This window comes from Euleptes europaea, chromosome 9, assembly GCF_029931775.1.
Source record: "Euleptes europaea isolate rEulEur1 chromosome 9, rEulEur1.hap1, whole genome shotgun sequence".
Classification (NCBI taxonomy): Eukaryota; Metazoa; Chordata; class Lepidosauria; order Squamata; family Sphaerodactylidae; genus Euleptes; species Euleptes europaea.
Genome location: NC_079320.1, coordinates 12,385,574 through 12,408,700, shown reverse-complemented (window position 1 = coordinate 12,408,700; position 23,127 = coordinate 12,385,574). Strand labels below are relative to the sequence as shown.

Here is a 23,127-nt window from a genome sequence, read left to right as displayed (position 1 = left end):
GCCAGCTGGGTGACCTTGGGCTAGTCACGGTTCTCTCTGAACTCTGTTAGCCTCACCTACCTCACAAGGTGTCTGTTGTGCGGAGAGGAAGGGAAGGCCATTGCAAGCCGGTTTGAGACTCAACGGTGGAGAAAACCGGGGTACAAAAACCAACTCTTCTTCTCCAGAAAAGGATTATCTTGGATGCTGAGGATGATTTCACTCATAAAATGTTCAATGTGATGTTCTTCTGTGTTTCCTCAGGAAAACATGCCTCAGACACCTCCCTTTGCAGCAATGTTCGACAGCAGCGGTTACAACCGGAACCTGTACCAGTCGAAGGAGGACGGCTGCGGAGGCCTGTATTACCATGAAAACAGCCTGCTGTCGGGATCTCTGGAAGCCCTCATCCAGCATTTAGTGCCCACCGTCGATTACTACCCTGATGTGAGTGGCGGCCCATTTACAAATTAAATTGGCTCGGCGGCGCTGAACCGGGCCCGCTCAGCAAGGTGCGCTGTGTGTTTTATGGGGAACGGCCTGTCCTGTGGGGACGCCGAATAGCTGCCAGCCGTCACAATGAGCTGTTCTTCTTGTCAAGCTCGAATTCGGCGCCTCGGGAAAACCAGTTTGGCCGTCGAATGCTATTTTGCTGTACTTTTCCATTCACTAGCTCCCTGAGCTGCCCAGCAATGTTGCAGACGATCAAAGTTTTATTGGTAAAAGCTCACGGAAGGGTCATCGGGTGGATTAAGCGGTTAAACAGTTTCCCCTCCCTTCTTTCATGACCGCTTGGTTTAGTCCTGTTTTGACTGTGCTTTGGTATAGTCTAGGCCAGGGTTCCCCGACATGGCGCCTGCCAGTAGGTCCCTCTTCACCACCGGTGGGAGGTTTTTGGGGCGGAGCCTGAGGAGGGCGGGGTTTGGGGGAAGGGAGGGATTTCAATTCCATAGAGTCCAATTGCAAAAGCGGCCATTTCCTCCAGGTGAACTGATCTCTATCGGCTGAAGATCAGTTGTAATAGCAGGAGCTCTCCAGCTAGTACCTGGAGGTTTGGAAATCAGCACAGTCAAAGTACAAAATTACTATTAGTGATTAGGACAAATTACAACAAGTGTTATACAACAACAACAAATGCTATCCTACTATGATACATATATACAAAATTCTCTCGATGTCAACCACACAGGTGTACACATATTCTCAATGCTATAGATGCAAATATGCAATTTTTCTTTATGGGGAGGTTGAAAAGTCCAATTCAAGTAGGATATCCAATGAATGGTATAATCCAAAAAGAATGAGCTGGGGGACGGCCGTTTCAAGATGTTTTCTTCAGCCCCATGTTCAATTCTACATTCAAACATACAGTTTAAATATTACTAATAAATCCTACCACCAAAGTTACCTGTATTCTTAAAATTTCATACTCACAAATACCATTGCAAAGTCCAAAGTCTGGTAATTTGTCATTAGTCTTCAATCCAATACTACTTCTTTCTGATTGAACATCTGATAGGCTGTGCAGATAGGCTCCGCCTCTTGTGGCAGCCATTTTGTGGTTGTGCCCACAATCCAGTGTCAGCCTTCCAAAGATGCCTACAGGCCCCAAATGGTTGGGAACCCCTGGTCTAGCTTATTCATCGGTAACATTGAGGCTGTCTCATAGAAGGCAATACTAATAGTGGGATAACCCTAGTGGCATCTGGTCATGTATATGGTGCTGTTCAGTTCCTAGAAGTAAGGCTGCATGTGTGCACCTGGGGAGGGGCTGTGGCTCTGTGGTAGAGCATCTGCTTGGCATGCAGAAGGTCCCAGGTTCAATCCCTGGCATCTCCTGTAAAAGGGACTAGGCAAACTGGTGATGGGAATGACCTCTGCCTGAGACCCCGGAGAGGCACTGCTGGCCTGAGTAGACAATGCTGACCTGGATGGACCAAGAGTCTGATTCAGTATAGGGCAGCTTCATGTGTTCATGTGCAACCGTGCACAGAACTGTGGGGCAGTTATACTCCTTGTGGCAAACTCTGGTGGAGATCATGTTAATAACCACCTGTAAAGTTTTTTGGGTGGAAAGGTGACCTTAAAACATGTGAAATAAACGAATGGATTTTCATGTGACTGGCTGGTGGCTAATTTTGGTATGGGGGATTTTGGTCCCTTTGCACTCTTGATTAATTGCCATGAATGCTTTAGAGACTTTGAATGGAAGTTAAACAAGACTGGTGGCATATTATGTGCGGTAAAGACTGTTAGGAAATGGTTCTTGAGGGGGAAAAGGGCAAGATGACATCATACAAGGCCACGTCATGTGTGGCAATTTGAGTCTTATCAGAATTCTTCTAGTTTCATCTTGAAATTCCACGGATGTTTTGCGTAGGAGAAATAACCCTCCGGATTCATGTAAAGCTGACTTTGGGTCAGTTTGACAGAAACCAGTTCTGTACAGGAAAACCCCATGTGGCCTACGCATACCTCCCTGGGTCTCTTTTTTCCTCCTGGCTAAATATCGGGAAATTCTTCCCAGTTGCTGCTTCTCCCTGCAGAACAGATTTGTGTGTTGATTGCCGACGATCTACATGTGGCTTCCTTACACAGAAGTTACACTTACGACTATGGTTGTCGGCATATTGATTGTGCTCGCATTCAGCCACCGTGCTTCTCGCTTGTCCATGGGTACAACAAAATTTCTTGTTTGATCTGAGTTGCACATCTTCAGGAATGTGCTGAGCAATCGATGGTACTCAATTTCTTAATGGGAATTAAGAATGGCTCCTTCAAGATTAACTATTCAAATGACCTTGCTTTGTAGTACCCTTCAAACTTTTCCATGCCCTGTTTTATGGCTGCTTGATATCCATGCATGGAATATTCAGGCTTGCGTAGACCCAATGGCACACTTGTTGAGAACTCACATGGGAATTGCTAACTCTTGAAGCAGTGTGGAATTTTCTGTCCCATGATTGGCTGATAATGCCATGCAGAGGCAGGCAATATTACTGCAAACATTTTGTGCCGGGAAGAAGTGACTATACTAGCTGGTCCTCAAATGTATGGTTGGTAGGACAGATTTGAAGCATTTGGCATATGATTCCAAACACACTGGCAAGATCCATTAGTGGGAGCCAGTGGGTGGGGTATCAGGTTGCGTGTTAATGGGCCAGCGCAGTGTGGCATAGTTGCCATGGTGTGGTTGCAGCAGCGTTTCTCAACCTTTTTACCCTTGCCGAACCCTTGAAATAATGTTAATGTCTCAGGGAACCCCTATATATGATTACATATGATTAGCCTATTAATCACTATTTCTCGCGGAGCCCCTAGTGATTTCTCGTGGAACCCCAAGTGATTTCTTACGGAACCCTAGGATTCCAGGAAACCCTGATTGAGAAACGCTGTGCTAGAGTGTTGGATTAGGAGAACTGGGTTCAAATCCCTACTCTGCCATGGAAGTTGGCAGGGTGGCCCCGGGCCCATCACCATCTTTTAGCCCAACCTACCTCACAGGGTGGCATATTGTGAGGATAAGGTGGGGGAGGAAAGAATTATGCAATAAGCCATTTTGGGTCTCCTTTGGGGAGGTAAGCAGGGTGTCAACAAGTGTAGCAGACAGCACATTGGATTTGAACACGGGGTCTCACTGTTGTCTCTGCACCACAGTGGCCAGCTCCCAAAAACCCGCAACCAGTTATTGCATTAAAGGATGAGCACGCCAGAGCTTTAGAATGGCCTTGGTGAGCAGAATCTTATTTGTGTTTCCCTTTCCCTGCAGAGAACCTATATATTCACCTTCCTTCTCAGCTCTCGACTCTTCGTGCATCCTTATGAATTGATGGCGAAAGTTTGCCATCTGTGTATCGAGCAGCAGAGGCTAGCAGAGCCGGCGGCGGATAAAGTAAGTGGTCTGGCTAATAAATTTAATTGAGTGTTGTGCCCAGCTTGATTTACGAGAATGGGAAAGAGAGAAGAAGGAACTGCTGGGAATTGTGCTCAGTCAGAAACCTTGGCCCACGACTGCAGAGAAGAACGTTTGTATCCCCGGCTGTCCACTGGGACCTCTTTTTCCAGCTTGCACGCTTGACCGAGGTTGCCCATTGCTTCCCATGCTGCAGCAGACTCTAATCTGTAGAACTGGGTTTGATTCCCCGTTCCTCCACATGCAGCCTGGGCTAGTCACAGTTCTCTCTGAACTCTCTCAACCTCACCTACCTCACAAGATGCCTGCTGTGTGTGGGGGAGAGGTGATTGCAAACCACTTTGAGACTCCTTTTGGTAGAGAAAAGCGGGGTATAAAAACCAACTGTTCTTCCTCTTTCTTCCTCTTCCTGTTCTTCTTGTTCCTCTTCCTTTCCCTCTTTTTCTTGACCTTTAGATGTTCACAATGCTACTTTGGTAATAGTCTTTTTCTCTCACCAGAGTCGGTTACGGAAAATCGCCCCCAAAATTCTGCAGTTGTTAACAGAGTGGACAGAGACATTTCCATATGATTTTCGAGATGAGCGAATGATGAGGAATTTGAAAGAGTTGGCCCATCGGATAGCCAGCGGAGATGAGGTGAGTCTCTTGAGTGGGCAGGAATAATTTCACTGCATTTCAGTTATATTTCCAGCTATCTTAGTTCATTTTCCAGCTATATTTCCAGCTATCTTAGTTCATTTCCAGCTATCTTAGTTAGACACCTGATGTCTAACGCTCTGTCTTGCTGTCTATGCATGTGTGGACACTAATACCAGAAGAGAGCAAGAGATATGCATTTTGATCCTTGCAAATAATTCCCTCAAGGCACAGAGGGGTAAACTGCAGTATTGCAGTCAAAGGCTCTGCTCAGAACCTGAGTTTGATCCCGATGGAAGTGGGTTTCAGGTAGCCGGCTCAAGGTTGACTCAGCCTTCCATCCTTCCAAGGTCGGTAAAATGAGTACCCAGCTTGCTGGGGGTAAAGGGAAGATGACTGGGGAAGGCACTGGCAAACTACCCTGTAAACAAAGTCTGCGTAGTGAACGTCGGGATGTGATGTCACCCCATGACCCAGTGCTTGCACAGGGGACTTTTACCTTTTAAATAATTCCAATCATTGTGCTGTAGTGGTTGACCCAGGAAGACCTGAGTTCAAATCATAGCATTACTTTATTCAGTGCTGGTCTACTTTTGCTGAGCATTGGAAAAAGAAGTTTCCAGCAGAGGGGGCAAAGAAACATTAAAATAGATACAGATTATTTGGACTCTTACATTTTGTATTGGGTTATTTATTTAATCATTTAGAATATTTCAATGCTGCCTCTTTAGAGTCCTGCTCAAGCCAGTTTACAATTAAAAAACACAGTATTAAAACATTGGACATAAGCAGCATAAAAACCATCCATAATTGGTTTGTGATTAAATATATTTTAGTGTATGTTGATGTCTATATGAAGGAATGTTCTTATTTGGTTTTTCTGTTTCAATATATTTGCATTCATCATACTTTCAAGCTTCATCATACATTCATCATAGTTTCAAGGAAGATGCTTGCAGATTGTTCCAGGAGCTGATCTTTTAATCTGTAAACAGGGTTGCCAACTCCATGTTGGGAAATGCCTGTAGATTTGGGGGGTGGAGCCTGCAGACGGTGGGGTTTGGGCAGGGGAAGGACCTCAGCCGGGTCTAATGCCATAGAGTCCACCCTCCAAAGCATCCATTTCCTCCAGGGGAGCTGATCTCTGTAGTCTGGAGAGCAGGTGGAATTCTGATAGATCGCCTGACCCTGCCTGGAGGTTGGCAACCCTCTCTATGAGCGTGGAGTGTGCCTTTGACTTATTCTGGGGGCGGGAGCACCATTGGTATAAAAAGCATCTTGAGACGTTACCCTTTCAGGACACAGGTTGCTTTTGTCAGTGGCTGCGCTTTTGAGTTTCCTTTGCTTGAAGCCTTTTGTGTGATTTGCCTTTCCTTTTTTGCTGAGGGCTCTCTTCCTGCACCCCAGATTTCTGGGCTCCCGGCTTGATTCGCTTCTGGCATTCCTTTTGGCCGTCTGTCCCACCCTCTCCGGCCCATCTGCCTTATTCTCCTTCGGCAAGCCACCTGTTCACCAGCTGGTGCCCGCCAGATAGCCCGAGGAGCCGCAAATGCTTAGCTATGCCTGTCTTTTCTTCAGCTGGGCTTTATATCCCGCCCTATTCAAGGGGACCAGGATGGGTTTTGCACATTCAGAAGCATGTGCTCTTCTTTTTTTTTGTCCCTGAAGACCACAGAGTAAAAGACCAGCTGTGGGTTGTGTTTTGTTTTTTTACAGAAGAGAAGGCTTGCAGAGTAAAGGGGAAATATTGTTGAGGGGAACCACGAGTTGCCACGAATTGGCCAGCATGTTCTGAGAGATACCCCTGTATGTGCCTAAAATCCTTTGCCAATGGGGTTTAGGGGTTTAGGTATTTTTTATAGAAAAGCTTCTTCGAGGGTAAGAATTTTGCTTTTAAAACTGGAGTTCCTGTGTCTGGAAGAGACTGTGGATTAATTTTTCTGGGAGATTGTCACAAAGAGATGGACAGTGGCCTGGAAAATTCTTCCCACAAATGTTCAGGACACTGTGAAACAGGTTATTCTACTGGGAAAAACTTTACCTGTTTTTTTTTGGGGGGGAAGGACATAAAAGGTTGGTAGGCTTTTCAGGGCTGAACCCTAGTACTGCAGTGGATTTCTATGGGATGACCTAAAAAAGAGGACCAAATTGCGGGGGTGGGGGGGAGAAAATGTTCATACTCTAATTCTTATTCCTAGATGCAAATTTACACATAATCACCATGAATAAAAATGCAACTCGCAACTCTGTCAAGGGCAGCAGGCAAAGTTCAGTTTGAGTGACAATGTGCCAAATATTGTCAGGAAGCTTCTTCAAGGGGAAAAAAACAGTTCAGACAATTTTACTGATCCTGAACATTTTGCAAGAGAGGACTGGAAAAGAGTTGGGAATGTTCAGTCTGGAGAAGAGAAGGTTGAGGGGGGACAGGATTGCTCTCTTGAAATATTTGAAGGGCTGTCATTTCGAGGAGGGCAGGGAGCGGTTCCAGTTGGCAGCAGAGGATAGGACTCACAATAATGGGTTTAAATTGCGAGAAAGGTACTGGCTGGATATTAGGGAAATTTTTTTTTATTGCAGGCGGAAAAGTACCGGTTGGATATTAGGAAAAAGTTTTTTACAGTAAGAGTTGTTCGACAGTGGAATCAGCTACCTGGTGAGGTGGTGAGCTCCCCCTCACAGGCAGTCTTTAAGCAGAGTCTGGACAAGCACTTGTCAGGGATGCTCTAGGCTGATCCTGCATTAAGCAGGAGGTTAGACTACATGGCCTGTATGGCCCCTTCCAGTTCTATGAGGATATCTGGCTCCCCTTATAGTACCCAGGACTGTCTCCGGGAAATGTTGGAGGGTATGAAACAGGATGCCCTGACCTGGATGGGCCAGGCTAGCCTGATCTCATCAGACCTTGGAAGCTAAGCAGGGTCGGCCCTGATCAGTGCTTGGATGGGAAACCACAGAGGGAGTCCAGGGTTGCTACGCAGAGGCAGGCGATGACAAAACCGCCTCTATTCGTCTCTGGCCTTGAAAGCCCCGTGGATACGACTGGAGAGCACTTTCCCCCACCACTACGTGATGCAGTAGTGCAGAGAAGAAAGGCAAGGGAACTGGCTTAAAAAGGGAGAGGCCAAAGGCTGTTCAGAGGGAGATGGTGGGTGGCATCCAGGATGTCCTTCCACTCCCATGTCCACCATCTACTATTTCACCAACAGGAAGAACAGCCCAAAGCTGTGGTGTAGTGTTTAAGAGCGGTGGTTTGGAGCGGTGGGCTCTGATCTGGAGAACCGGGTTTGATTCCCCACTCCTCCCCATGAGCGGCGGAGGCCAATCTGGTGAACTGGGTTGGTTTCCCCACTCCTACACAGGAAGCCAGCTGGGTGACCTTGGGCTTGTCACCCCCTCTCAGCCCCACCTATCTCACAGGGTGTCTGTTGTTGGGAGGGGAAGGGCAGGTGATTGTTAGCCGGTTTGATTCTTCCTTAAGTGATAGAGAAAGTCAGCATATAAAAACCAACTCTTCTTCTTCAAAGTGTTCCGCACGTCTGCCACGGTTGTACAGTTTTGTGTGGGAGAGACTGCAGATCTCTGGTCAGCGATGCCTGACTGCATTTTGAAGAGGAAAACGCTTGGGAAAGCCAACAAGGCAATATAGTTCTGGGCCTCGTAAATTATGAGTTATATTGGCTAGTAATTCTCTTGGAAGGGTAAAGGCAGACTCCGGTGACCTTGCTTCTGATGTGCTGCATTGCAGATCTGTACACCAGCGTTGAGGAGTCCAAGATACCCACCAAGTTTTCTTTCATAGGTTCAGGCCCCTTCTTTCTACCACAGGCGACTGAACGGCCACCATTTCCATAGCTATTAAGAGCTCTCTCAGCCCCACCCACCTCACAGGGTGTCCGTTGTGGGGAGGGGAAGGGAAGGTGATTGTGAGCCGGTTTGAGTATTCCTTAAGTGGTAGAGAAAGTCAGCATATAAAAACCAACTCTTCTTCTCTTTCTTCTTCTTATCTGAATTGAAATCGGAGCAGTCCGAGAGGCATACAGCAAAATTTGCGACCCACGAATGCTAATTTGTCTCTGTTCCCTTTGGCAGATGTACCGGAAAAACGTCCAGCAGGTCACCCAGAGTCTCATCCGGAAGCTGGCCTCGCTCAGCCAGTACGAGGAAGTTCTTTCAAAGATCAAGGCCAGCTCGACGGACAGGCTGACGGTGCTGAAGACCAAGCCTCAGGCCATCCAGAGGGATATCGCCACCGTCTGCAGTGACCCCTACATGCTGGCTCAGCAGCTGACCCACATAGAGCTGGTGAGTAAAGATGCTCTCGCTGCTTCCCGCTCGCCCCCAGCTGACTTTGTTTAATTCATTTGTACCCCGCCTTTCTCCCCTGTGGGGATCCAACACAGCATGGTGTAGTGGTTGAGAGTGGTGGTTTGGAGCGGTGGACTCTGATCTGGAGAACCGGGTTTGATTTCCCACTCCTTCACATGAGCGGTGGAGGCTAATCTGGTGAACAGGATTGGTTTCCCCATTCCTACACATGAAGCCTGCTGGGTGACCTTGGGCTAGTCACAGCTCTCTCAGCCCCACCTACATCACAGGGTGTCTGTTGTGGGGAGGGGAAGGGAAGGTGATTGTAAGCCGGTTTGATTATTCCTTAAGTGATAAAGAAAGTCGGCATTTAAAAACCAACTCTTCTTCATCTTCATCATCTTCATCTTCATCATCATTCTCCTCTTGCTCATTTTATTCTCACAACGACCCTGAGAGGTAGGTTAGGCTGAGAGAGTGTGACTGGGCTAAGGTAACCCAGTGAGCTTCCATGGCACGAGTGGGGATTCGAACCTGGGTCTTCCAGATACTAGTCCCACGCTCTTAACCGCTGTACCACACCGGCTCTCCACTTGCATTCTTTGTTGTGTTGGGTTTTGCTTGGACTTTGTACTTGGGATATGCTGCTGAACGACAATTTGGTTCTTCCTTTAGGAGAGGCTCACTTACATTGGACCGCAAGAATTTGTCCAAGCGTTCGTACAGAAGGATCCCCTGGATAACGATAAGGTGAAGAGCAGGGATTTGTGGGAAAACATTAAAACGAGTGCCGGTTTCCAGTTAAATCAGTAAAATTGTTTCAGGTGGGTAGCCGTTTTGTCCTGCAACAGAAGAGCAAGATTGGAGAACCAACAAGATGTTCAGGATATAAGTTTTGAGAGTCAAAGCTCACTTTATCAGATACGTTTGACTCGAAAATTTATACCCTGGAACTCTGGTTGGTCTTTAAGATACTGCTGGACTCGAGTCTTGTACGTGAGTTAAAATAACAACCCTTGGCTGGAAAAAAATGCACATGTCAGGTTTGGTCAATGGCACAGCTGTAAGATTAGAATATTCTCCCCCCCCCCCCCCCGCTGCCCTCCAGAAAGGGGGCCTAGGAAATTTTAACCCCTTGTCGTTTCTTCCTATGTAGAGCTGCTACGGCGATCGGAAGAAGACTCGGAACCTGGAAGCATACGTGGAATGGTTCAACAGACTGAGCTACTTGGTGGCGACCGAAATCTGCATGGTGAGCAATCGGCGTTTCTCTTTCTCCCCTGCTTGCATAATAAAAACATTTCTCTATATCGGTGTTTGGAATTCTTCTTAGGCTTAAGAGCCATTCTCAATGTTACGTGCAATGAGGTGGTAGACTGGCGTGGTAAAATTCTGGGCTACAGAGTGCAGAGGGGGAGGACATATATTTTAATGCCCCCCCCCCCGCGTAAAGTCCCCCTTCTTGTAGTCAACCAGTGACTCATTGTGGAGAAGACCATGTGCAATCTTTCTTTGAAATGTTAGTTTACTTCATGCAGTGAGATTTGTTGTGCTTTCAAAAAATAACATGGGGAAGCATGTGGCTCAGTGGTAGAGCATCTGCTTGGCATGCAGAAGGTCCCAGGTTCAATCCCCGGCAGCTCCAGTTAAAGGGACCAGGCAAGTAGGTGATGCGAAAGCCCTCTGCCTGAGACCCTGGAGAGCCACTGCCGGTCTGAGTAGACAATACTGACTTTGATGGTCTGATTCAGTATAAGGCAGCTTCATGCGTTCATGTGTTCATTTGAAAAAGTAACCTGCAATCTGGTGTGTTGTATCCTTCCCAGTGTTCAAACTCTGTTGTTTTTGACTAGGACAAGATTGCAGTCCTGAAATATTCTTTCTTTTCCCCCCTTTATTTACTTAGTGAATTTTTTTATCCTCCCCTTTCTCCCAATAGCTTAGGATGGTGTTTGTGGTTGTCCCCTTCCCGACTACCCTTTGAGGTAGTTTAGGGCATGAGAAAAGGACCCAAGTTTTCCCCAGCAAGCTTCACAACCAGGTGGGGATTTGAACCCAGGTCTCTCTGGTCCTAGTCTAACCAGCAAAATGGTTTCAGGTGGGTAGCCGTGTTGTTTAGAAACACCACATTGTTTCTAAGGGCTACAAGGTTCAGAGGAGCATGGCTATTAGGTGCTTTGAAACACAGGCAGAATAGTGCTGCTGCAGTCTTCCTGCTTGTGGGCTTCCTGGAGACACCTGGTTGGCTGCTGTGTGAACAGACTGCTGGACTTGATGGACCTTGGTCTGATCCAGCAGGGCCTTTCTTAGGTTCTTAAGATATTATGCAGATTCAAAGACTCTTCATTTGATTTCTCTGCACTGGATCACCATATACTTATGCCCAGTTTCAGTGTGTTGCTGGCAGGCAAGAAGTGAATTGTGCACTGTTTCTCATGTTCAGTATCTTGTTTACACTTGACCACATCCACATGGAAAATCTCTACTAGCGTACCATCAGCACACCGCTCAGCATCATCTTGGGCTACAGATCTGTGGCATGCTATCGTTGCATATATAGTAGCTTTGCGCTCCCCGTGGGAAAAGAGATGTTGAACCCACAGCATGTGGCAGAAAACTCTTGCGTCGTATTCCTTAATGCGCACCTTTCCCTCAGTCTCCAGCAAGAAGCAGAGTAAACGATTATTCCCTTCACTCCTTTCTTTTATCTTCGGCAGCCTGTCAAGAAGAAACACAGAGCAAGGATGATAGAGTTTTTCATCGACGTGGCCCGGGAGTGTTTTAACATTGGCAACTTCAACTCCTTAATGGCCATCATTTGTGAGTATAATAGGAAGACCTACATAGATTTTTTTCCTCCCAAGTTATTTGTGTGAAGGATGCTCGGTTTGGAAATGGGTCCTGCCAGCGTGGTGTAGTGGTTAAGAGCGGTGGTTTTGAGCGGTGGACCGGGTTTGATTCCCCATTCCTCCACATGAGTGGCGGAGGCTAATCTGGTGAACTGGATTTGTTTCCCCACTCCTACACATGAAGCCAGCTGGGTGACCTTAGGCTAGTCACACTCTCTCAGCCCCACCTACCTCACAGGGTGTCTGTTGTGGGGAGGGGAAGGCGATTGTAAGCCGGTTTGATTCTTCCTTAAGTGGTAGAGAAAGTCGGCATAAAAAAACAACCCTTCTTCTTCAAGCCAGAACTGGATGTTACGGAAGCTGCATGGCTGCCTTCAAAAACAGTAGCCATGTGTGTCCCCCTCTTCCTTCTCCCCATCCTCCAGTACTACCACGTTCATTATGTGACATTGCAGTCTTGAGTTTCCTCCATCCCTGCTTCACTTTGTTAGGCAGGAGAGCGCGTAACACAGTGATATGATGTCACCAGGGACAGAGGAGAAAGACATGCAGAGTTGCTGTTTTCACCGGCAGTACTGCGGCTTTCTCAGGAAATCCGAAATGCTATGGTCTGTCCCTTACCTGACAACTCCTATGGTGCCAGATCATCTTCACACTAATGACTAAAAATGTTTCCTCGTTTTACCTCTACTCATGTGCTCTTGTTCCTTATCCTTTCTCCTGCCCTCCCTCCCCTCCAAACGAAAAGCTGGAATGAACATGAGTCCCGTCTCTCGATTGAAGAAAACCTGGTCAAAAGTCAAGACGGCCAAGTTTGATATTCTTGAGGTAAATCTGACTGACACGCTGAAATCTTGTTTGTCCGACTGCATGGGCGAGAAGCGCCTTTACTAGGGCTCATTCGGCCCAAACCTTTTGTGCAAACATACCTGCCCACTATAACAATTCTGTGTGGATTATGTACCTGAATGTTACTTCTGCTGAAGATGGGAGTCTGTGTACTAATGGAATTGCGGCGTAAGTAAGGAGAAAAATTAAAAGTCCACAAGAAAACTGTAGTAGCCAACTTTTTCTGGGTGCCAATAATTAAAATGGAGCGTTATGGGAGAGGTTTGTTGAGCGCTGGCCTTTGGGTCGAACCATTTTGATGTTCCAGCCCTGCCTTCAAATAATTTCAGTAACTGGAAGTCCGATAAAACAATAGAGAAATTAGGTTACTCTTCTGGTTGACTTACAACCTTGATAAGCCCTTTGCCAGTGTGGTGTAGTGGTTAAGAGTGGTGGTTTGGAGCGGTGGACTCTGATCTGATCTTTGATTCCCCACTCCTCCACATGAGCGGCGGAGGCTAATCTGGTGAACTGGATTTGTTTTCCCACTCTTAACACATGAAACCAGCTGGGTGACCCTGGGCTAGTCACAGCTGTCTCAGCCCCACCTACCTCACAGTCTGTCTGTTGTGGGGAGGGGAAAGGAAGGTGATTGTAAGCCAGTTTGTGTCTCCCTTAAGTGGCAGAGAAAGTTGGCATATAAAAACCAACTCCTCTTCTTCTTCTTCTTATTGTCTGAGGATTTTTTGCTTGGTATCAGGCTTTGTCCCTCTGAATTAAATGCTGGACTTCTAAGGAATTGGTAACGAGGTTTCTTGGTATGTGTGGCGCGAAGCTTGTTATCTACATTTCCACCCATCTCTTTCTCTCCGTCTAGCATCAAATGGATCCTTCCAGCAATTTCTACAATTACCGCACAGCTCTGCGTGGAGCAGCTCAAAGGTCCTTGACAGCTCACAGCAACAGGGAGAAGGTAGGGGTTGTAAATAGCTCTGCAGCTGCAGAGCGCTTGTTACTCAGGGCACCGAGTCCATCTACTTGGCTGCTCAAACAAACAGGCTTTTTAAAAAAAAAAACATTCCACGGCTCAGTGGGAAACCTGCCGTCCAGCCTCTGTGATCAGGGGGCAGGGTGTCCCACTGAAATATTACGCTTCCATGCCAAATGCCGTACTGAGAAAAGCTCCGTTCTGCAATCTGTATAAATTCTGCAGAGCCAGATGCTTTGCATCTCTTATTTATGCATGATTCTGGTTTTGCTAGGGGCTATGGGATGGGAAAAAAGTTGGGAGGGGTCTCCTGGGACCACCAAAAAGGCAGTGTTGGGCATCATGGGACCTCCATGGGGAAAAAAGCCATGTAGGACAGGGGCTCTAGGAAGGAGGGAAGTCAGCCAAAATTAATTGATTGAAAAAGACTGATTGATTGGATCCAGCCTTTTCAGGGTATTGATACGCTGCCCTGACCACAGGAAACCTTATAGCAATCCATCAGGCTCCTGATTTTAGCAGGCGGTGTTCACTCACTTTTCAAGCCTGTCTTTGCAATCAAAAGGAGTAGAAGCATCACTTTTAAAAATGTCAGCGGAGATGCTCAGCCAGTTGCCACCTGCACCTGGTTCCCTGGGTGATCTTGGGCTAGTCACACTCTCTCAGCCCCACCTACCTCACCGGGTGTCTGTTGTGGGGAGGGGAAGGGAAGGCGATTGTAAGCCAGTTTGAGTCTCCCTTAAGTGGTAGAGAAAGTCGGTACATAAAAACCAACTCTTCTTCTTCAGTGAGCAGCAAACCCTGCAGGGATTGGTAGCAGCTCAGGAGTGGCTAGGTTCTGGTGATATCCAGATATCCAGTCATAGCCGACTTATGGCAACCCTTTATCGTTTGCCAGGCAAGAGATGTTCAGAGGTAGTTTGCCGTTGCCTGCCTCTATGTAGCCACTCTGGACTTCCTTGGCTGTCTCCCTTCTGAGTTCTAACCAGGGCTGACCCTGCTTAGCTTCCGAGATCTGACAAGATCAGGCTAGCCCGGGCCAACCAGGTCACAGTCAAAAGAGTCTTTGCTCTTACGCCAAAGCCTTCTTTTCTCCTTTACTGTTGTAACTCAGAAGAATAAAGCCAGAGTCCTAATTATGTCTTCCTCCACCAAACCTTCTTATTCTCTGCCGTCTATCCGATAGAAATGCTGTTTTCCCCCCTGTTCCCTTCCGCCTTCTACACTTACGCTATTTCACAAAGAATCCATTTCCAGGTGTTTTTTTTTACTCTTAAAAGACTGCCTGAAAAGAAAAAAATTGAGCTGACTGTAAAGAGCGAGAAGCTCTTTGGATGAAAAGCAGAAAGATGAAAACAAAATAGAGCAGGTTTTTCGCAGGCTGCCCCTTGGTCAAAGAATCCTTCTGAAATGCCAGCACTCTTTACGAAGTCTTTCAGAGAAGATGTATATCCTTGGGGGGGGGGGGGGGTCAGCTACTTCCTTCCACCAAAAGAAGTGGATCTTTATTTTAAGAGCTTTTATGGGATTCTGTTCTTTTATCTGGACTGTTCTCTCTCCCAGGAAGAGGACTTTAGAACTGCTTGAGATTCTCTAAAGGGAAATCCAGTGTATCAGAATTAATCCTGGAACAAATAGGCATCTCTGTTTATCCTTTGACATTCTAGATTACAGGGGGTTGGATCCTGTGGATCCATTCTGCTTATTAATTTGCTTCATTTGCCCCCCCACACACACACACACTTTTCTTTCCAGTGTGTGTGTGTGTGTGTGTGTGTGTGTGTGTGTGTGTGTGTGTGTGTGTGAAGTGCTGTCAAGTCACTTCTGACTCTTGGTGACCCTATGAATCAAAGTCCTCCAAAATGTCCTACAGTTAACAGCCTTGCTCAGATCTTGCAAAATGAGGGCCATGGCTTCCTTTATAGAGTCAATCCATCTCTTGTTGGGTCTTCCTCTTTTCCTGCTGCCCTCAACTTTTCGTAGCATGACTATCTTTTCCAGTGACTCTTGTCGTTTCATGACGTGACGAAAGTATGACAGTCTCAGTTTAGTCATTTTAGCTTCTAGGGTCAGTTCAGGCTTGATTTGATCTAGAACCCACTGATTTGTTTTTTTGGGAGTCCAGGGTATCCATAACACTCTCATCCAACACCACGTTTCAAAGGAATCTACCTTCTTTCCAGTGGGGCCCCAAAATGGCTTACAACATTCTCCCCTTTCCCGTTTTATCCGTCCTCACAACAACCCTGTGTGGTAGGTTAGGCTTAGCGTGGTTGACTGGGTCAAGAGCAACCCAGTAAGCTTCCATGGCAGGGTGGGGATTTTAATCTGGGTCTCCCAGATCCTGGTCTGACACTCTAACCACTACACTCTACTGGCTGTCCACTGACAATACTGTTTTCCTCCAGCACAAGGAGTTTTTGTTGTTCGGCCTCTTCTGGGAGTGGAAGGCTCTGAGTACCGGAGGAAAATAGAACTGCAAGGTGCATTGTAGTAGGGGGTTTGTTTATTTGCTTTCCAAACTTTTAATTGGTCTGATCGTAGCATTGTTGTCTATTGTTCACAAGTGAATTCTGTGGCTTGTGTCCTGCCACTCTGATCAGCAATGGTGGACATCTTTCTCCAGCCTAAGGAGGCTTCTTTCAGCTTAAGACCCGGCATGGTGTAGTGGTTAAGAGCAGTGGTTTGGAGCGGTGGACACTAATCTGGAGAACCAGGTTGGTTTCCCCTGTCCTACACATGAAGCCAGCTGGATGACCTTGGTCCAGTCACAGCTCTCTTTGAGCTCTCTCAGCCCCACCTACCTCACAGGGTGTCTGTTGCGGGGAAGGGCAGGTGACTGTAAGCCGGCTTGATTCTTCCTTAAGTGGTAGAGAAAGTCTATAAAAACCAACTCTTCTTCTTCTTAAGTGGCTCTTCCATCAGCAGAAGGCTCATTAGACTGATTAGGAGGAAGGATTCCAACTCTGCTAAGCAAAATGGTTGGATGCTACCCCTCATCTTCCACTGTCGGCTGTGGTCAAATTGGGTTTTGTATGAGGGCGCAAAACCTGCCGAGCCTGTTTATCGGAAATCACGATGTGCCCCATGAACAGCAAGGGTCTCTTCTCTTCCAACTTCCATTCTTTGGAAAATAGAATCTCTCAGCACCATGCAATTCGAAGTCTTTCAGGATTGCCCAGTCCAGCCCAATCTCGTCAGATCTGGGAAGCTAATCAGGGTCTTCCCTGGTTAGTACTTGGATGTGAGACCACCGAGGAAGTCCAGGGTTACTACTCAGAGACAGGCAATGACACAAACCACCTCTGAATGTCTCTTGCCTTGGAAACTCTGTGAAGGCTTGCTGTGAATCAGCTGCGACTTGATGGCACTTTACAATCACACACACACACACCGGATTTTAACCGTGGTCTTCCCCTCTGCAGGCTCTGGCATCCCATTCTTTGTCTTTTTTCCCCTCTTATAGATCGTGATCCCTTTCTTCAGCCTGCTGATCAAGGACATTTACTTCCTCAACGAAGGCTGCGCCAACCGTCTTCCCAACGGCCATGTCAATTTCGAGGTAAGCAGAGCTGGCTTGGAATTTCCTGGTGTTTTTGTTTTAAAATGTTTTTATTTTATATTAAAAGAATGCAATGCATAGACATATTATAGCACTAGCATACATCAATCACATTCCAAAACGTACAATCAAGTGTGCCTCGTTGAAATCTTAATTTGCTATCTGTGACATTTAATGTATATTGTCACCCCCGTCAAAACTGAACTTTCTTATTGCATTTGCCCATATTTCACATTCTTTTGAAATGATAACTGCATTGATATATTCAAAAATAAAATCAAGCATCTAATCTTTCTTACTTATTATTATTTTATATATCATAATGCTTAGTAGTACTATCTTAACTTGGTTATCTTTATATCTTTTCTTTATATCTTTTTATCTTTTCCATTTATGTTTATTGATTACTGTAGCTATACTATATTGACTACTTTAATATACTTTAAAATAAAACCAAACGTTTACCATTTCTTATGGTTTTATGCACCTATAATGACTTATTAGGAATTATAATGAATTATAATGAATTAGGAGCCCCGTGGTGCAGCTGCAGTACTGCAGTCCAAGCTCTGCTCACAACCTGAGTTCGATCCCGACGGAAATCGGTTTCAGGTAGCCAGCTCAAGGTTGACTCAGCCTTCCATCCTTCCGAGGTCGGTTAAATGAGTACCCAGCTTGCTGGGGGTAAAGAGAAGATGACTGGGGAAGGCACTGGCAAACCACCCCGTAAACAAAGTCTGCCTAGGAAATGTCGGGATGTGACGTCACCCCATGGGTCAGGAATGACCCGGTGCTTGAACAGGGGACCTTTACCTTTTTATAATGACTTATAACACTTTCATTTAAATGAATATCTACATTAGTTAATTATTATACTATACTATGTTGCTAAATTATTAAAATATTTATTAAACTTAAAAGAGTTAACGATTTGCATAGTACATTTCCTGGTGTTTAACTGCCAAGCTCTTTAATTACCTGTACGCTTCACCTGGGGGTTGCTGCCACCTCTCTTGGTGCTTTAATGGGGAGCAAGGGAAAACGTAGGTGGTAGCATAGGGCCTGCCGGATCCTGTTGACAAGGGGAGCCTATATGATCAGGCTGCAGTCTTTGGGGGGAGGGCGTTAGCTCCACGTGTTCCCTCTCACCTTCTTTCTTGCTAATGGTACTTAATGGATCATACAGCAGCCAAATAGAATACCTTTCCCTTCTGCAGTGAGGCTGGTACCCCGCACTTAGATCCTGCTGCCTTGCAGACGGCAGAATGCATACAGTGGATCATGGCGGGGAGGGGCTGCTGCTCAGTGGTAGAGCATTTACTCGGCATGCAGAAGGTCCCAGGTTCAGTCCTCAGCTAAAAGGATCGGGTAGTCGGTGGTGTGACAGAGCTCAACCTGAGACCCTGGAGAGCCCCTACCAGTTTGACCTGGATGGACTAATGGTCTGATCCGGCATAAGGCAGCTTCATGAGTTTATGGTCCTTTCTTTGTAGAATTAAAACTCATCCCCCGATGTCCCTTAGGAAGTGCTTGAGAATGACCCATGCAGGGGAAGGGCCGTAGCTCAGTGGTAGAGCATCTGCTTGGCATGCAGACGGTCCCTGGTTCAATCCCCTGCATCTCCAACTAAAGGGACCAGGCAGGTAGGTGACATGAAAGACTCTGCCTGAGACCCTGGAGAGCCGTTGCTGGTCCAAGTATACAATACTGACTAATACTGACTTTGATGGACCAAGGGTCTGATTCAGTAGAAGGCAACGTGTTCATGTGACCCAACGTGCCCTCTAAAATATATATATGGATATATAGATTATAATATGATGATGCTGTCATACTGATACTAGCCTGACGCTGCTACTCCATACTTGGCTAGAATAAAATAATCACTGCATCTCCCCTGTAGCATATTTACGAGAATGGAATTGTTTTATCTTTCTTAGTTTTATATAGAGCACTTACATACTGCCTCTCCAAAGACCTGCTGGAGGCAGCTTATAAAGTAAAACAATACAGTAAAACTATAACACCAGCAGCATAAAACAACAGCAGTGAAAAGCGATAACCATAAAACAGTCCTCAAGCTAGAAGCGGACCCAGCTTAAAACAGAAAAGATGGAGCACCTCAGTTTAAGGCCTGTTTAAAGAAATGTTTTGGCCTGGCACTTAAAGGAAAGGAGAGCCAGCGTGGTGTAGTGGTTAAGAGCAGTGGTCTGGAGCAGTGGACTCTGATCTGGAGAACCGGGTTTGATTCCCCACTCCTCCACATGAGCGGCGGAGGCTAATCTGGTGAACTGGGTTGGTTTCTCCACTCCAACACACAAAGCCAGCTGGGTGACCTTGGGCTAGTCACAGCTCTCTCAGCCCCACCCACCTCACAGGGTGTCTGTTGTGGGGAGGAGAAGGAAAGGTGATTGTAAGCCGGTTTGATTCTTCCTTAAGTTGTAGAGAAAGTCAGCATATAAAAACCCAATCTTCTTCTTATTCTTCTTTAATTGTGGGCAAACAAAGTGTGCCTTGATGGTCAGAAATGTTGGGAACTCTGGTTTCGAATTCACACTGTGAATCTTGTCACTTGAATAAGACTGGGTTGTGTGTGTTTTGTTGTTGTTTTTTTGTTTTGCTTACATGCTCCTCTCCGCATTGGGTTACAGAAATTTTGGGAATTGGCTAAGCAAGTGAGTGAATTCATGACATGGAAACAAGTGGAGTGCCCTTTCGAGAGAGACCGGAAAATCCTTCAGTATCTGCTCACTGTCCCAGTCTTCAGTGAAGATGGTGAGAGCCCTTGTCTGTTTTCGTTGCCGTTGATTTAAAAAATAATAATTGGAGGAAATGGACCCTTCTTTATTTGGCTGTTGCTGCTTAGGGTAAAAACAGATGTAATATTTTGGAGCATTGGAGCTGGCTTGCGAATGGCTTTCCTTAATTCTGTACAAGCCTAATTTTCCCTTTTTGAAATGGTGTATCTGTGTGTGTGTGTGTGTGTGTGTGTGTGTGTGTGTAGACTTTCACAGTTCTGTGGGCTGACATAAAGCCAGGGATGGACACCATTGATTGGTTAGTTCCCATTACGTCACCAAGATATCTTCCTCCCTTTCCTAATATGGAACATAAATGTATATATGGCACTTATTGTAAGCCGGTTTGATTCTTCCTTAAGTTATAGAGAAAGTTGGCATATTAAAAGCAACTCTTCTTTTTCTTCTTAAAAAATAAATAAAAAGCTGGCCCGCTGGCTGACATATGGAGGGAGAGAAGAAGAGTTGGTTTTTATATGCCGACTTTCTCTACTTCTTAGGGGAAAATCAAACTGGCTTACAATCACCTTCCCTTCCCTTCCACACAACAGACACCCTGTGAGGTAGGTGGGGCTGACAAGAGTGTGACTAGCCCAGGTCACCCAGCTGGCTTCATGTGGAGGAGTGGGGAAACCAACCAGCTGGCTTCATGTGGAGGAGTGGGGAAACCAACCCGGTCTCCAAATTAGTGTCCACTGCTCATGTGGAGGTGCGGGGAATGAAACCCAGTTCTCCAGCTCAGAGACCACCGCTCCAAACCACCGCTCTTAACCACTGCACCATTCTGGCTCTCCCAGAAGCAAAACCAGTGGCTGATTCAGGTTTTTGACTCGATTGAATGTTTGGCTGCTGCTTAGATTGTAAAGTGGGGAGCAATCCTGGCTGCAGTGGCAAGACCTCTTTAAACATTGACATCTCTTCCAAGATGTTTTAAGTTGTTAAACTGCGTAAGAGAGTTCTCACACACCCCTTTCCTCAGCTAATTACGTTCAGAACTGTTGCAAAAAAGACCTTTACAAAAATGCTTCTGGGGAAAGGTGATGGGAGATGTCTCCAAGGAGCAGATGGGGAAATGCCTGCTAACAGACGGGTGTTTTGTTTCCTCCCACGGCAGCGTTGTACTTGGCATCCTACGAGAGCGAAGGGCCAGAGAATCACATTGAAAAGGACAGATGGAAGGCTCTGAGGTCAGTGTCAGAGGGCATCGCCGTCCATAAATCAGCTGGCTGCAAACCCGCTGTGGCAGCCGGCATCTTTGAATGCCAAATGTTCTGTCGCTGCGGCGTTCCTCAACAGATGAACACAGTGTGAACTTTAAAAACCAGCACTTAATTTCTGGTCTTTCGGGAAGAATTAACGCAAGCTGTTTCATCTCGCTCCACCCCCCCACCCCCACAAGTGTGTTAGGGACTAGTTTTCTGTCTTTGGGGAAAAAATCCAAGGCTGTCTTTCTTTCTCTCTCTCTTTCTCTCTCTCTCTTAATTTCTCTTTCTTTATTTCTCTTTCTCTCTCTCACTCTTCTTCTCTTTCTTTCTTTCTCTCTCTTTCACTCTCTCACACTTTCTCTTTCTCTCATTTTCTCTCTCTCTTTCTTTCTTTCTTTCTTTCTTTCTCTCTCTTTCTTTCTTTCTCTCTTTCTTTCTCTCTTTCTTTCTCTCTTTCTCTCTTTATTTCTCTCTCACACTCACTCTCTTTCTTTCTCTTTTTCTCTTTATTTCTGTCTTTCACTCTTTCTCTCACTCTTTCTCTCTCTCTCTCTTTCTCTAAAGAATCAGCTTGAAGCAACTAGATGGCCTATAAGGCCCATGAAGACTCTGTTATTCTATGACAATTGAGGGAAGGATGTGTGTGTGTTACATGCCATCATGTCGCTTCTGACTCCTAGCGACCCTATGAATCAGTGACCTCCAAAATGTCCTATCCTTAACAGCCTTGCTCAGGCCTTGCAAACTGAGGGCCGTGGCTTCCTTGATTGAGCCAGTCCATCTCTTGTTGGGTCTTCCTCTTTTCCTGCTGCCTTCAACTTTTCCTATCCTCATTGCCTTTGCCAGTGACTCTTGTCTTCTCATAATGTGACCAAAGTATGACAGACTTAGTTTAGTCATTTTAGCTTCTAGGGTCAGTTCAGGCTTGATTTGATCTATAACCCACTGATTTGTTCTGGCAGTCCACGGTATCCATCACACTCTCCTCCAACACCACATTTCAAACGAATGAGGAAAGGGTAGCAAAACATTTATTTGTTTGTTTGCTTCATTTATCCCCCCACCTTGCTCCCCAATGGGGATTCAGATCTCAGAATCAAAGGGGCCATACAGGCCACCTATTCCAACCCCCTGCTCAATTCAGGATCAGCCTAGAGCATCCCTGACAAGTGCTTGTCCAGCCTCTGCTTAAAGACTGCCAGTGAGGGGGAGCTCACCACCTCCGTAGGCAGCCAATTTTGCTGCTGAACTAATCTCTCTATAAATTCCCCTCCCCCCAATATCCAGCTGGTGCCTTTCCGCCCGTAAATTATACCCATTATTGTGAGTAAGTAGTGTACGTTATTCTCATCTCCTCCATTTTATCCACAGGGCAACCCTGGTAGGTAGGTTAGGCTGAAAGCATGTGACCGGCCCAAGGTCACAAGGTCCATTGGCAGAGCAGGGATTTGAACCTGGGTCTCCCAGACGCTAGTCCAAGACTCTAACCCAGGGGTGTCGAACTCATTTGTTACAAGGACCGAATATAACATGAATGTCACTTGGTCAGGCTGGGCCATGTCTCTCCAGCCCAGATCAGGACTGGGGATGGGTGGGGGGTGGCAGCCACAGCTGGCTCGTGGGCCGGATAAGAGCTCTCAAGGGGCCTGATTCAGCCCTTGGGCCGTATGTTCGACACCCCTGCTCAAACCACTGCTCCACACTTGCACCGCATGAAACTGTGGGAAACCATTTCTAGCATCCTAACATGTTCCTCCCTTCTCTCTCCAGGTCGACCCTTCTGGGAAGGGTCTAACGTGTTACTGGCTTTTGGCTCCCGCTGCTGCTGCTGTTTACAGGGATTATTTCAAAGGGCCATTATTTACGCCCCTTATTTATTTCCCTCCCTCTCCCTGCTTTAAAAGCGAGTGACTTTTTAAGTTATGAAGACTGTGCAGCTGGGTAAGACGTGTCAAGAGGAACAAAGAGACCGACTTCTCAAACCTGACGGATCATCAGATTTTGCAAGGGGTTTTTTGTTGTTGTTGTTGTTCTGACTGATTGATCAAAGACGGTAACGAGG

General features: G+C 46.3%; 1 protein-coding gene across 1 annotated transcript; it reads left to right on the top strand.

Moving 5' to 3' along the window:
• Window positions 1–249: 249 nt before the first annotated feature.
• RASGEF1B (RasGEF domain family member 1B) lies at window positions 250–22,908 on the top strand. Its single transcript, XM_056855433.1, has 13 exons — window positions 250–426; window positions 3,749–3,871; window positions 4,393–4,530; window positions 8,620–8,832; window positions 9,511–9,585; window positions 9,992–10,087; window positions 11,553–11,655; window positions 12,433–12,512; window positions 13,390–13,485; window positions 16,967–17,062; window positions 19,714–19,837; window positions 20,975–21,047; window positions 22,836–22,908. Exons 1-13 carry the CDS (start codon window positions 250–252, stop codon window positions 22,858–22,860), a joined length of 1,419 nt encoding a protein of 472 aa, XP_056711411.1. The 3' UTR covers window positions 22,861–22,908.
• The last annotated feature ends 219 nt before the right edge of the window (window positions 22,909–23,127 follow it).

Bases quoted from the DNA above. Each gene is read 5' to 3' on its own strand.
- RASGEF1B (XM_056855433.1), top strand. From the start codon at position 250: ATGCCTCAGACACCTCCCTTTGCAGCAATGTTCGACAGCAGCGGTTAC. The intron at 4,531-8,619 runs GTGAGTCTCTTG...TCCCTTTGGCAG, and splicing joins GGATAGCCAGCGGAGATGAG to ATGTACCGGAAAAACGTCCA. The intron at 21,048-22,835 runs GTCAGTGTCAGA...TTCTCTCTCCAG, and splicing joins GACAGATGGAAGGCTCTGAG to GTCGACCCTTCTGGGAAGGG.